This window comes from Oncorhynchus clarkii, chromosome 9 (genome assembly GCF_045791955.1).
Source record: "Oncorhynchus clarkii lewisi isolate Uvic-CL-2024 chromosome 9, UVic_Ocla_1.0, whole genome shotgun sequence".
Lineage (NCBI taxonomy): Eukaryota > Metazoa > Chordata > Actinopteri > Salmoniformes > Salmonidae > Oncorhynchus > Oncorhynchus clarkii.
Genome location: NC_092155.1, coordinates 13710078 through 13725183, shown reverse-complemented (window position 1 = coordinate 13725183; position 15106 = coordinate 13710078). Strand labels below are relative to the sequence as shown.

Genomic DNA, 15106 nt, shown 5'->3' with positions numbered 1-15106 from the left:
TTCGCTGCCCGACAAGGCTCCACTGATAGCCAGGTGTAACAGTGGTAAGGTGTTGGGACTCTGTTGTTGGGAGCTTTATGTAGGCCCTAACAGTTTGTGGTCACCGTTATAGTGCAATTCATGTATTGTGTTGTGGCTTTGCTGGCATGCATCCCCAACGAATTTGGGGGATTTGCCCCACCAAGATTTACATGCTAAAATTGCCACTGACTGGGGCCCCTTGACAAGGGAAAAGCTCTGGGCCCTAGTTATAACGTCTAGTTATCTTACCAACATTTACGTTTTAGCAGAAGTTCTTATCCACAGCGAGTTGCAGTTACTACATTAATCTTAAAGTAGCTACAGTGCCTTCAGAATGTATTCATACCCCTTGACTTTTCTCACCCTTTTCTCACCCTCACACAATACCCCATAATGACAGCGAAAACATGTTTCTAGAAATGTTTGCAAATTTATTGAAAAGAGATCTTATTTACATAAGTATTCACACCCCTGAGTAAATACTTTGTAGAAGCACCTTTGGCTGTGTTTACAGCTTTGAGTCGTGTTGGATATGTCTGTATCAGCTTTGAGTCGTGTTGGGTATGTCTGTATCAGCTTTGAGTCATGTTGGGTATGTCTGTATCAGCTTTGAGTCGTGTTGGGTATAGCTGTATCAATTTTGAGTCGTGTTGGGTATGGCTGTATCAATTTTGCTAATCTGAATTAGGGGATGTTCACCCATTCTTCCCATCAGATTTCCTCAAACTCTGTTAAGTTAGATGTGGAGCAGTGGTGAACAGCAATCTTCTAGTCTTTCCACAGATGTTCAATGGGATTCAAGCCTGGGCATTGGCTGGGCCACTCAAGGACTTTCACATTATTGTTCTGAAGCCATTCCTCCATTGCTTTGGCTGTAAGCTTGGGGTCATTGTCTTGTTGGAACGTAAATCTTGGCCCCAGTCTAAGGTTGTTTGCACTCTGAAGCAGGTTCTCATCATGGATTTGCATGTATTTGCCATTCATTGTTCTCTCTGTCCTTACCATTCTCCCAGTCCCTGCCGCTGAAAAGTATCCCCATAGCATGATGCTGCCACCTCCATGTTTCACTGTAGGGATGGTGTTAGATGGGTAATGAGCTGTGCCTGGTTCTCCATACATAGCACTTTGCATTCAGTTAAAATGTTGACTCATCAGACCACAGTTTTTGAATAAAGTAATCAAAACTGTAGTATTTGGTCCCATATTCCTGGCAACCAATGATTATATCGGGGCGGCAGGCTAGCCTAGTGGTTAGAGCGTTGGACTAGTAACCGGAAGGTTGCAAGTTCAAACCCCCGAGCTGACAAGGTACAACTGTCGTTCTGCCCCTGAACAGGCAGTTAACCCACTGTTAAGGCCGTCATTGAAAATAAGAATTTGTTCTTAACTGACTTGCCTAGTTAATTAAAGGTAAAATAAAAAAATAAAAATATCAAGCTTGTGACTTTTTAAGCTTGTGTTTGATGCATTTGGTGTTTGTTTTGGTTGTGTGTCAGATTATTCTGTGCCCAATAGAAATGAATGGTAAATAATGTATTGTGTCATTTTGGAGTGACTTTTATTGTAAATAAGAATATCATATGTTTTATTTAAAAAGGCATAAATATCATACCCCCCCAACATATTCTATTCTTATTTACAATAAAAGTGACTCCAAAATGACACAATACATTATTTACCATTCATTTTTATAATCTGAAACACTACCAGAACAAACAAAAATGCATCCAACAACTTTGTAGAGTCACAAGCTTGATGTAATCCAATGTGCTGGAGTACAGAGCCAAAACAACCACAAAAAGTGTCTCTGTCCCAATACTTTTGCAGCTCACTGTATGCACCAAACACTTTCCAAATGAACCACATGCTGTGCTGGAGTTCTGTACATAATGCATGCCTGGAAACTCTGACTATTGAAAAAGTTACGGACAAAGAGAAAGAGTCATTCTGAGTCTTACTTTTCTGTAATAAGTGGTAATATCACAACTTCAGCAACAATTCAATGTTTTTTATCCCAAGAATAACACATATAAAGTATGCTTAGGAATCGTGAAAATATCACCAAGTACTGCTTCTCCCATTAACGGTCAGCTCAGTTGGTGACTGGAACAAGGGGTCCAGTGTTTCCGAAAAGTGCCAGGAGTGATTGACGTTAAGCTTTCAAATAAACATACCCGCGGTTGGTGAAACACATATGGTTCTGTCCCAAATGGAACGCTATTCCTTACAGGCACTGGTCAAACCTAGTGCACTATATAGGGGATAGTGTGCCATTTCCTCTCTTCTCTACCTAAACAAACATGTATTAGGCTCTAGCCTGATGCCCATTCCTCTTGGAGAGAGAGTATGTGCGAAAAACAACCACCACTATGTTTCTACCGGCTGGTCATCTTAAATTGTCCTTAAAAGGGGTGCTTATAAAAACATGTGTTTCCGTCCCAAATGCCAACCTATTAGTGCAGCCGATTCCATTTATAGTGCACTAGTGCATTGTGTAGGGAATAGGGTGCCATTTAGGATGTATAGTGCACTTGCTCACATCCAGACGAATGAATGACTTCATATTTTGAAAAGGAAAAAACAAATTGCCACGCGACAACTCAGTTACTGAGTGCATCCACGCCCATGTTTACAGACAGAGACCCAATTATTTACGTCAATATTCTGACACATATTTTGACACGTTTATTGTCATGAATCTTGCACTGCTACATGGGCTAGCTGCAAAGTAAAAATTAGCTATAGTGTAAAAAGAAATGTATGAAAACAAAAATATGCTTTTTGGTTTTATCCGATTTTATGATTTTGAAGCTGTGCCAGCTAGTGACCACTCTGCAGAGCAGCCTCCAGAACAAGATTCATGACGAAATCACGGTAACCTGCATAATATTGCTCAGTGAGTATTGTGATTAATTAGGCTTTGGCCTACCGTGGCAAGGTACAGACAAAGTTTATTTTCAAGTTATTCATCACAGGGTATGATGACAACGTCCATGCTCGATATGATGAAAACTCAATGGTTATGAGGTGTGTGTGTCAATGAAGTCAGTTACTCTCCGCCTCCTGGGGGCGCGTTTTTATTATCAAAGGCCCCTTGCTCAGCTATGCGCTTCGGAGGGGCAGAGCCAGAACAGATGCGAACGAATGATATGGGATCTTCCAAAAAACCTGAGAAAAGAAAAGCCACTGCACTGCTGCACTGACACTCATTTCAATGGAGACTCAGCGTCACCGGGATCTTTACAAATAACGTACAGCTAGTTGTAAACACTGCATCGATCTTTGTGATGAATTTCCACTCCTTTGGGAGACAGTTACCCATTTAATCTGAATCAGGATATGCATATGAGTGAAGAACTTTTCAGTCGTAAGAAGACACCAATGTCTGTCCTGCAAGCGTAAATTTGTCTCAACAGTCCCGTGAAAGTGATGCATAAAGACGTTGCGCGTCGTTTAATCTTCCCAAATTACCAGTAACCGTTTTGTGACGAACATGACCTTCATGTAAATACTTTACATTATTTTTATTTTATAGGTTTAATTTTCAACAAATCGCCAACAATGCAGGTCCTTCTGTTAGCCACCGTTCTCTTCTGCGTGGAGGACTTCGTCCGTGCTGAGCCCAAACAGAAGTGCACCGAGCGCTGCGACGTGAGCACTTGCCCCAGCCCCAGCTGCCCGATGGGGTACGTTCCAGACCGATGCAACTGCTGCCTGGTATGCGCCCAGGGCGAAGGCGAACCATGCGGGCGCAAAGACGACCTTCCCTGCGGTGATGGACTCGACTGCAAGCACCCGGCCGGCAAGCGGCTCGCCAAGGGGTTCTGCCAGTGCAAATTAGTGCATAAAGTCTGCGGCAGTGATGGCAATACATATGGGAACGTGTGTCAGCTTAAGGCGCAGAGTAGGAAGGCTCTGCAACAGGGTCTGCCAGCCATCAACTCGGTCCAGAAGGGACCATGCAAAATCAACCAAAACAAAGGTAAGTCATTTGTGTCTAAAAAATAAACTAAATCAACAACAACAAACAGTTGCAACATACAATTCAATATTAGCAGAAACTCGCTGTTTATTATCAACGCATGGTCACTTTACCCCTAACTACATTTACAAATTACTTCGACTAACCTGCACCCGCGCACATTGACTCGGTACCGGTATGCACCCGCGCACATTGACTCGGTACCGGTACCCCTGTATATAGCCTCGGTATTGTTATTTTATTTTTTATTTTATTTAGTAAATATTATCTTAACTCTATTTCATGAACTGCATTGTTGGTTAACGGCTTGTAAGTAAGCAATTCACGGTAAAGTCTACAACTTTTGAATTCCCGCGCATGTGACAAATCAGATTTGATTTGTGGATGATGAATTGATATGGGTGATGTTTGCATAGTGCAATTACAGGGTTCATCCAAAATGACATCCTCTTCCATATAGTGCACTTCTTTTTTTACATACTCAAGGCTGAGATTTGGTTAGGGCCCATAGGGCTCTGCTCAAAAGTAGTGCGCTATATAGGAACAGCTTACTGTAAGTAGGCTAGTGGAAGAGCATGAACAACCCTTCAACCCCACCTTTGTCAGAACGGGTAGCCAGCAGACTGTCTGGGTGACTGGATCGTTAAAGTTAACCCCTAAAGTCAACCCCTACAAGTCCCTTATGTCCCTCATTGCAAAAGGACAAATGTTTTCCATAGACACTGATCTGAGGCCAGTTTTGTGGTTTTCCCTCCTAATGGTTTAGGTTAGGATTGGGGGAGAGAAAGCTGATCTGTGCCTTGGGGAATCTCCATCATTACACCCAGACAGACTTCCTATAGATTAGTCTCACATGATTAAAACTAATCACCAGCCACTGAATGAATGACTTCACTTGTCAGAGTTCAATGTTTACTTTCCTGTCTAGCTTTTATTTGCATTTCCTGTGTCCATTTATAGGCATTTTCCTGCCCAGGGGTGGCAGTTACCTTGGTTCCCATTCCATTCTGAATGTATTTATTTTAATAAAAAATAATGTAGCACATTACAAATAGTTCCCGGGGGACATTCTAGAATTAAAACATGACTTCATACCATCTCCGGCCTAAAGAGTTCCTTTTTGGATGGTGGGTAACACGCTTTACTGCAGGCGACATCAACAAAGTTGTACTGTGTCATATAGACAACAGAGCCCATGCAAACTGAGGGGGCTCCATTGTGATATGGTAGAGAGATCCTGCAGGTCTTTTACACAGAATTAATCAAACCGTATTGAATTTGTCCATCAATTCCCTTTTCAAAACAACTAAGTGTATAACGTCTCAGGTTGACCTGACCCGAATAATACAGTACTCTCTCACTAATGAGGGAAACAGTTGGCTTGTGTCCCTTCAGAGACTTTACACGAAGCAGGAAGTCCCATGCAGACACAGAAAGTTATGGCATATCCGATTTGTATTGACTTTGATCAGAGGTAATTATTCTGTGTCAGGGGCTTAAAAGCATGTGACTGACTGCCATTGAATTGTTCTAATCTCCATACATGGGTTCAACTACTATTTGAAATAATTTCAACTATGTAATCTGGGCTTGATTGAGTTTGCCTGGTGCAATAGAACCAATAGAATAGTCCCAAAACTGCAAACCTTGCCCATCGGGCACTCCAGAGAAAGCAGAGCAAATGTTTAAGATATTGGAAAGATTTCAAATAGTATTTGAACCCATAACTATATGGAGTTTAATAAGAGGGATACGGATGACTGATAATGAGATTTGTATTCTAATCTGTTCATTGGTCCAAATCATCCATGAGCCAATTAGAATCGAGGCTTTGTAGAGACCTCACACAGGCAGATTATTATGGATGGTGGCGTTTTATCTTAATCTCCTGACAAATTGGCCAATTACTCAAAGCTTCCCTAACTAAACTGATCATTCCCTGTTGAGTTAGGAATAGAAGATTATCACTGTTTATATTTTAGTTTCTATACTCAGATATCCATTGCCTCTCATTTCTCAGTCTACAGCATATCCCACTCAGTCTAATATTATATCAGCATGTGAACCCATTCAACTTACTTGTTTGCCCTCAAGTCATCCTTGAGTTATTTCAGATGGACCATCTACCACATCGGCCTAAAGCTAAAATGATCTCCCCATTATCATTAGGATGGGCTGGCCTTCAGTCTAAGTACATGATTAGTATCTTCAAACTGTTCTTCATTCCAAACCCACATTTCCCAGACTTCTCTCAAACCCTTACCTTAGCATTGCATCTACAGTATGTACACATGCATGTGTGCACATAAACACTGGAATTACAATATATTCTTCTATCCCACAGAAAAGCATGAGGTACAGTATCATTATTGGCCACCACACAGGATAATAGCAGCCTGGTTCCCAGATTTGTTTGTGCCGTCTTGCCAATAACCATATGAGTTGGCAAGACAGTAAAACAAATCTGGGGAACCAGGCTAGACTAATAGCAGAGTTGGTTTTTCCACAGTTACTGCCAAGATTGTGCCATCCACTGGTTTGGTTTTTCTAATGCTTGGTTAGCCAACCGTAGAGGACCAATTTGTAGCCTAGTGCTGAAATATGTTCTTCTGAAATTCCACTTCGCTTGGATGTTTAATTCTAGACTCCCTTAGCCAACGGTTTGTCAATGATTACGAGGATGACCATAGACAAAAATTGGATTTGCAAATGGTTAGAATGAGAATAGTTCTAAAATCTAGAGTCAGATGTTTTTCCCTGACCATGTGATCTGACTAGGAACTCTGGGCCCTGGTTAGTGATAGTGTTTTTCATGATGACGATCCCCCAGTCAGGAAAAACTCCTGGCCCTAGTATAACTGCATGTGACAGTAACTGGAAAATCTGGGAGTTGATATTGAGGTCACTAGTACGCCACAGGCTAGTTTCATTACAGAGTGTATTTTTGCTGACTGTTTGTACTCTAAACTCAGCTGTCTAGCCTGATTTTGTATACATGTACAAGCCAAGGAGGTCACACACCGACACACACACCGACACACACACTGGAAACCGCAGTCAGCTGAGGAAAACAAAACGCTAGTCGGTGGCGCGGCTGCCATGTACCGGAAATAACTCGCTGTAATTAACGTTTGACTGCTGCACGCCACACACGCCACCAAGGCTCTTTCATGGCCCTGAAAGACTGCAGCCCGGCACAACCTCCCAGCTGCTTTTAGACCAAAGTGCTGAGGTTTCATTTAGGAAGGAGGTGGAGGGAAGAATAAAGTAGTGTAGGGCTTCACAGAGGAACCTGCACTTGTTGACCTCCGATATGTGTTGCTGCTGTTCTGATACTGTTGATGTTGTCCTGATCACATGACCTAACTAGGGACCACTCTGGGCCCTTACTGTTACCACTTTGAAGCCTACTGTTTTCTGCACATTAGGCTGCAGCTAACAGATAACAGCTAGAAAATATGACGTTTGAGTGGTGATGGTGTAGAGGACTGACTGGGTTCTATTATTAACATAAGTAATTCTTCCCGCTAGTATAGGTACTTCACACCCCACCAGTCCCAGGTATAAGTTTAACTTCATAGCTGACGTGGTGGAGAAGATCGCTCCGGCTGTGGTCCACATCGAACTCTTCCTCAGGTACGCTGAGTGTGTTTGTGTAGGCAGACACGTGTGTTTGTACTGCATTATACAACTGGGGGTGTCTAATCCTGCATGCTGATTGGTTTAAAGCGCATCCCAGCTGGTGTCTATTCCACCAGTTACCACCGGCCAAATCTGACGTTAAAATGCCTATTTACTGTGTTCCATTTGACTGCGCAATCCACTGTCTTATCAGCCCAGCCAAGTAATTTATAAACTTGATCTCCACTATCAAAAGCATCTAGACATTATCTCACATTTCTTTTTAGAATAACATTTAGTTTTCAACAGTGGAGATTTGTAAAAACCTTGCTGTCTGTCTCTCCGACATTTGCAACATTGTTTCAATATTCAAATTGGATTCCCAACTGGGTGTTGTGTCAGTATGTGTCTCATGTTGAAGAAAGGGCACATGATGGTTGAACCAAAATGATCCCATATAACGTAGTAACTTAGTAGTAACTTCATCACAACAGTGTAGATCGTATGTCATCTCTCATCATAGGCAATAGCACTTCACATGACACAGTAAACTCTCGTCTTCTCATTAGAAATTCAATATTTCTAGCTCTATGTGTACCTCTTTTGACCTCTTGACCCCCAGACACCCTCTGTTCGGCCGGAACGTCCCTCTGTCTAGCGGGTCAGGCTTTGTGATGTCAGAGACGGGCCTGATAGTGACCAATGCCCACGTCGTGTCCAGCACCACGCCTATGTCAGGTCATCAGCAGCTCAAGGTTCAGATGCACAGTGGTGACATCTACGAGGCGACCATCAAGGACATCGACAAGAAGTCCGACATCGCCACCATAAAAGTCAACTCACTGGTGAGAGAAGTGGATTATATATGAGTTATACCACTGTATTGTTGAATGGTTGATTTATATAAAAATATTCAAATCTTTCCCCATGGAGGTCCGGACTACTGCTGGTTGTCTGTTCTACCTGATAATTCTTTGTGAACAATATGTCTGTGGTAAGACTCCAATATTTGTGGTGAGAGGAAGACTAACACTGTATCCTAAAGACTTTTGGACTTTTTACAATGGAACAGTCCAAATACTATGGTGGTTATATATTCAGGTTCATGTTTTTCAGGATAAAAAAATAAACAGAATGGAGCTAAGCACAGGCAATATCCTAGAGGAAAACCTGGTTCAGTCTGCTTTCCACCAGACACTGGGAGATGAATTCACCTTTCAGCAGGACAAATGACCTAAAACACAAGGCCAAATATACACTGGAGTTGCTTAATATAAATGATAGTGGTGGCTGCATGATGAAGCCACCACTATGCTTGAAAATATGCAGAGTGGTGCTCAGTAATGTTGTATTGGATTTGCCCCAAACATAAGGCTTTGTATTCAGGAGAAAACAGTTCATTTCTTTGCCACATGTTTTGCAGTATTACTTTAGTGACTTGTTGCAAACAGGATGCATGTTGTTGAATATTTTTATTCTGTTCAGGCTTCCTTCTTTTCACTCAATTAGGTTAGAATTGTGGAGTAACTACAATGTTGTTGATTCATCCTCAGTTTTTTCCAGTCACCATTGGCCTCATAGTGAAATCCCTGAGCGGTTTCCTTCCTCTCCGGCAAGAGATCGGTTGTATTGATATACCATCCAAAGTGTAATTAATAACTTAACCATGCTCAAAGGGGTATTCAATGTCTGATTTTTTTTTACCCATCTACCAATAGGTGCCCTTCTTTGTGAGACATTGTAAAACATCCCTGGTCTTTGTGGTTGAATCTGTGTTTGAAAATTCACTGCTCGACTGAGGGGCCTTACAGATATGTGTGAGGTACAGAGATGAGGTAGTCATTCAACAATTGTGTAAGTCCATGCAACTTATGTGATTTGTTAAGCAAATTCTTACTCCTGAACTTATTTAGGCTTGCCATAACAAAGGGGTTGAATACTTATTGACTCAAGACTTTTCAGATTTTTATGTTTAATTAATTTGTACAAATGTCTAACAATATAATTCCACTTTGATATCATGGGGTATTGTGTGTAGGCGGATGACACAATCTCAATTTAATCCATTTTAAATTCAGTCTAACACAACATGGACATGATGAATATGAAGTTGAAAAATGAAGTTTCCTTTTAAAGATTTCCTACAAGTCCCTCTCTCCTTCGCTCTCCTACACCATCCGTCTGTGAGCATATGTTTTTACTTAACTCTTCTCTCTCTCTCCTCCTTTCCTTTTCCATCTTCCCCCTTTCTGTCTACTCTTTCTCCCTTTCCCACCCTCTCTCTTTCTCTCTCTCTCCTCTCCCTTTCCCACCCTCTCTCTTTCTCTCTCTCCCCCTCCCCCATCCTTTCTCTCCCCTCCCCCATCCTTTCTCTCCCCCTCCCCTCTCCCTCACCCCTCTCTCTCTCCCTCCCCCATCCTTTCTCTCCCCTCCCCTCTCCCCCTCCCCTCTCCCCTTTCTCCCCCTCCCCTCTCCCTCACCCTTTCTCTCCCCCTCCCTCTCCCAACCACCACCCTCTCCCCTCCCCCACCCTCTCTCGCCCCACCCACCCTCCCATCATCGCCCCCCCCCCTCCCATCATCGCCCCCTCCCATCATCGCCCCCTTCCTCTCTCTTTTCTCCCTTTAGAAAAAGCTCTCTGTGCTGTTGCTAGGCCACTCGGCCGACCTTCGACCCGGTGAGTTTGTGGTTGCGATCGGCAGCCCCTTTGCGCTCCAGAACACGGTTACCACGGGGATCGTGAGCACGGCCCAGAGGGACGGCAAAGAGCTGGGCATCAGAGACTCTGACATGGGCTATGTACAGACGGACGCCATCATTAACGTGAGACATTCTATTAAAGCTTATCTAAACTTTATTTAAAGGGTAATTACAGCACACTCCACTTATAACCAATTCATCGGCTGTCTAGCTGTCTGTGACATTTAGAGGACATCCATGATCATACACACATCCCATTGGTTGTTTTAATAATCATTGTTTCCATCTTTTCTCAGTATGGAAATTCAGGTGGACCTCTCGTTAACTTGGTAAGAGTTACATCCGCGCCCATAACATTAGTCATAACCTTCAATGTGATAATCTTCAGAAGAAGCCATTGCCATAGAAATATAATACGCTAGTAACAAAACGTTCACTGATCTTGTGAGTCACGCTGCCAGGATTCCCATTCTAATATTCTATGTAATTAAATGAAGTCAGCCCAGTGCTGACATCTTAAAGACCCCTGTATAGGATCCCACCAGGATGGTGAGGTGGTCGGTAACCGTAGCAATCCAGTTTCTATTCATAACACAATGTTACATTATCTGTCTGACTGCCACCAGGATGGTGAGGTGATCAGTAACCGTAGCAATCCAGTTTCTATTCATAACACAATGTTACATTATCTGTCTGACTGCCACCTGGATGGAGAGGTGATCAGTAACCGTAGCAATCCAGTTTCTATTCATAACACAATGTTACATTATCTGCCTGACTGCCACCAGGATGGTGAGGTGATCGGTAACCGTAGCAATCCAGTTTCTATTCATAACACAATGTTACATTATCTGCCTGACTGCCACCAGGATGGTGAGGTGATCGGTAACCGTAGCAATCCAGTTTCTATTCATAACACAATGTTACATTATCTGTCTGACTGCCACCAGGATGGAGAGGTGATCGGCATCAACACTCTCAAGGTGGCTGCTGGGATTTCCTTCGCCATCCCCTCTGATAGGATCACACGCTTCCTCAACGAATCAATGGACAAGCAGAGCAAAGGTAGGCCCACCCCTCCCCTTCCTTAACAAATCATTGGACAAGTCGAGCAAGGCCCGTCACCATACAGTAAAGACACACAGGCAGAAGCATCATGCATGTGTAACGTAGCAAGGTTGGACCCAGGTGCAGAGAAGAGACCAGACGAGGAATCAGTGGTTAAGGATAAACATAATACTTCACTGAGAACCGGTAGCGTCAGGATCACAGTACACTTGAATAAAACAACAAACACTAAGTCTCAAACACTCACTCAGGAAACAACCTCACTCAGGAAACAACCTCACTCAGGAAACAACCTCACCCAGGAAACAACCTCACCCAGGAAACAACCTCACTCAGGAAACAACCTCACTCAGGAAACAACCTCACTCAGGAAACAACCTCACTCAGGAAACAACCTCACCCAGGAAACAACCTCACCCAGGAAACAACCTCACTCAGGAAACAACCTCACTCAGGAAACAACCTCACCCAGGAAACAACCTCACCCAGGAAACAACCTCACCCAGGAAACAACCTCACCCAGGAAACAACCTCACTCAGGAAACAACCTCACTCAGGAAACAATTCTGTTTTCTGCAAAGGACAACAGAAAACACACCTCCTTTTAAAATCGACACACCTGAGTGTCGTTAATGTCTCTAGGACGGTCTCTGCCGCCCTCTGTTGACAGGTGGAACCATGACAGCATGATCACATTTTAACAGAAAAAGGAAGTAGAATAGAACAGATGAGTAAATAACTTTTTTTTTTACAGAAGTGAGATCACTGAAGAAGCGGTTTATTGGAATAAGGATGCTCACCATCACCTCAGCGTAAGTCTTGGTAACACGTAATCATAATACTAAAACGTGTGTTAAACTATATATTACATATTATATATTACATCTCTATAGCCTACAATAATTACAGAAAAAGGTACTATTTCCAAAACTAACTTTACTGTGTGTCTGCCTGTCTGTCCTGTGTAGCCTGGTTGAGGAGCTGAAGCAGCAGAACCCAGACTTCCCAGAGGTCACTAGTGGGATCTACGTTCATGAAGTGGTTCCTCACTCTCCTGCACAGAAGTAGGTGGTCTATACTGCTATACCATGACCATTGATTGGCTTAAAAGATTTAGTTACATTTTATAATAACGTTCATGAATAAGCCGCGATAAATGAACATTATTATTTGTATTTAAAAACGAAATGCTTTGCAATACCCACAGACCATGTCAGAATATCTATATTTTGAAATCCCTTTTCTCCACACAGAGGTGGAATCAGAGACGGCGACATCATCGTGAAGCTGAACGGCCGTCCGCTGCTGACCACTGCTGACCTACAGGGGGCGCTCACAGAGGAGACGACTCTGCTGTTGGAGGTCAGGAGGGGCAACGACGACCTACTCTTCAACATCCAGCCTGATGTCATTATGCAGTAATCATGACGAAAATGACCACCAGTGTATTCAAGATTTTAAAAAAATAATAATAATCTGAACGTTCTGTAACGTTGCAATGTCACTCATGAACAGGCCCCTTGCTGTTCCAACACCGAGCCCGACGACGTCATCGGGCAGTAACCATGGCAACTGTGGTGTGGAATCCGGGAGACTGATAAAAGTATATGGACCACCAAACAAACACGCTTGTTGAGAGACCTAGACACTGATAGTTGCCCCTAATCACTGATCTAGGGTCAGTTGTTTGTTTCTCCCCGTAATGGTTGATGATAGGATTTGGGAGGGTAAAATAGGATCCTAGATCTATGCCTAAAGGGTGACTTTTTAACCATTCAGATCCAAGGTGAAGACGATCAACAAACAGAAAAACTGTGTTTGTTTGTTGGAACCTTGATGGGGAAACGATAGACCGACTGAACCTTGTTTGGGAAATCTCCACAGAACTCTGGAGTCCAGATGCATTTAGGACTGAAAGTCCCAGTGAAACCAAACACTTGATTTTTATTGTTATATATGTGTTTTGTATCATCTAAATGTCTTTGTCAAAGCCTACTAGCTGTTACTTGAGAATCACTTACTCCAAATGCAAGCGATCATTGGTAAGACAAGTTTTAGCATAATAGATGTTTCAATTGTTACATTGCTTTTATGGCCTTTTAAATCTGTTAGAATAGAAATAATTTCTGTATATACGAGTAGCTGTGTCCAATGCTGTCGGTTCGGAATCATTCCCCTAACCAACTGTGAATGTTATTTGGTCAGTTATAGGTTGAAAGAAAGATCACATTTTGGTCAGAAATGGTCAGTTGAAAGAAATACATTATTTTTCAGCTGGTAAATGTAAGCAAATGTCTGATTTGAATCTGTTGCTGTATTCTTGCGGTCTTCTACTATAACCGACACGTTGGTAACACTTTCCATTAATGTCCCCTTTATGAAGGTGTTATGAGTTGTTCATAAGTAGTTTACAATACCAACTTGTGCTTAAAGTATGAATAAATAAACTCACTTTACAGGCAGTGAGTTATATATTAATCATCATATCTTCAGATTGAATGTTTTCATATGTGGATTCCTTACCAACAGGCTATGTGAATGAACATCTTTAATGGAACCGAGGTCATAGGACGTTCTTACATTGACCCAGTGAGGAGTGGTTTCCTTACCAACAGGCTATGTGAATGAACATCTTTAATGGAATCGAGGTCATAGGACGTTCTTACATTGACCCAGTGAGGAGTGTGTGTCCGTGCATGTGTGATTCCCTTGACAACGTTCTGCTGCACTTGGAGATGGCTGATGAGGAAGTCAGGAATGTTTACTGCTGCAGGCCCTGTTTAGTACAATCGGAGTATTGTGGCTGCCTGCTACACACACACTCAAACACATACACACACTCTCACACGTGCACAAACACACACTGAAATGTCTTGAGGCAATAAGTATTCAACCCCTTTTGTTATGACAACCTAGCAATGATCACCAACCAATTTGACAGAGCTTGACATTTTTTTTCAAGAATAATGGGCAAATGTTGCACAATCCAGGTGTGGAAAACTCAGAAAGACTCACTGTTGTAATCGATGCCAAAGATGCTTCTACAAAGTATGTAAGAAGCACCTTTGTGAATACTTATGTAATTTAGATATTTCTGTATCATTTAAAAAAAAAATATATGTTTTCACTTTGTCATTATAGATGGCTCAGATTTTTAAAAAAAAATGTAAATCCATTTTTGAATTCAGGCTGTAACACATTTTTATTTTGAATTAGTCAAGGGGTGTGAATACTTTCTGAAGGCACTGTGTGTATGTTATGTTAGGGGTCACAAAAAAATAATCTTTGTTTTACTTGTCTTGTCACAGGGTCATACATGTATGTCTAATGTCCTAAAGGAGGTCGTCTAGAAAGGAAACTGTATGGGAGAGAGATGATACAGAGAGTCTGGAAGAGTTTTAGATGTGACTTACTGCCATGGAAGAGTTGACCCATATTCTTGTACGCCAGAGAATCTGTGAATTGTTGGCTAATATCCTTGATGCAGCTACTACTGCTAAGTGAGCTTAGTATAGAAGCTTGGCATATTGCTATGAGAGAAAGAACATATAAACAAGTTTCAATTGCAACTTATATCCAAGTTGGGTGCTTGTGATGGATATGTCCTATTAGGTGCTCGTGATGGATGTATCCTATTAGGTGCTCGTGATGGATGTATCCTATTAGGTGCTCGTGATGGATGTATCCTATTAGGTGCTCGTGATGGATGTATCC

At 42.2% G+C, this 15106-nt stretch overlaps 1 protein-coding gene across 2 annotated transcripts; it reads left to right on the top strand.

Moving 5' to 3' along the window:
• The first annotated feature begins 3225 nt into the window (after positions 1-3225).
• Positions 3226-13870, top strand: LOC139415918 (serine protease HTRA3-like). Of its 2 annotated transcripts, none has more exons than XM_071164083.1 (9): positions 3226-4003; positions 7540-7639; positions 8247-8469; positions 10253-10447; positions 10621-10653; positions 11275-11389; positions 12147-12204; positions 12361-12456; positions 12646-13870. In XM_071164083.1, the coding sequence occupies exons 1-9, from the start codon at positions 3583-3585 to the stop codon at positions 12812-12814; spliced, it is 1410 nt and encodes a 469-aa protein (XP_071020184.1). In that variant the 5' UTR covers positions 3226-3582; the 3' UTR covers positions 12815-13870. The 2 variants fall into 2 exon arrangements, with proteins under 2 accessions (XP_071020184.1, XP_071020185.1); XM_071164084.1 differs by having other exon boundaries at positions 3737-4003; positions 7535-7639.
• Positions 13871-15106: the final 1236 nt, after the last annotated feature.

What these genes read in the sequence shown, in the direction of transcription:
- LOC139415918 (XM_071164083.1), top strand. Translation starts at nt 3,583, where the DNA reads ATGCAGGTCCTTCTGTTAGCCACCGTTCTCTTCTGCGTGGAGGACTTC. An exon ending in GTGGACCTCTCGTTAACTTG is followed by an intron (nt 10,654 to 11,274) that starts GTAAGAGTTACA and finishes GACTGCCACCAG; the next exon opens with GATGGAGAGGTGATCGGCAT. An exon ending in CCTCACTCTCCTGCACAGAA is followed by an intron (nt 12,457 to 12,645) that starts GTAGGTGGTCTA and finishes TTCTCCACACAG; the next exon opens with AGGTGGAATCAGAGACGGCG.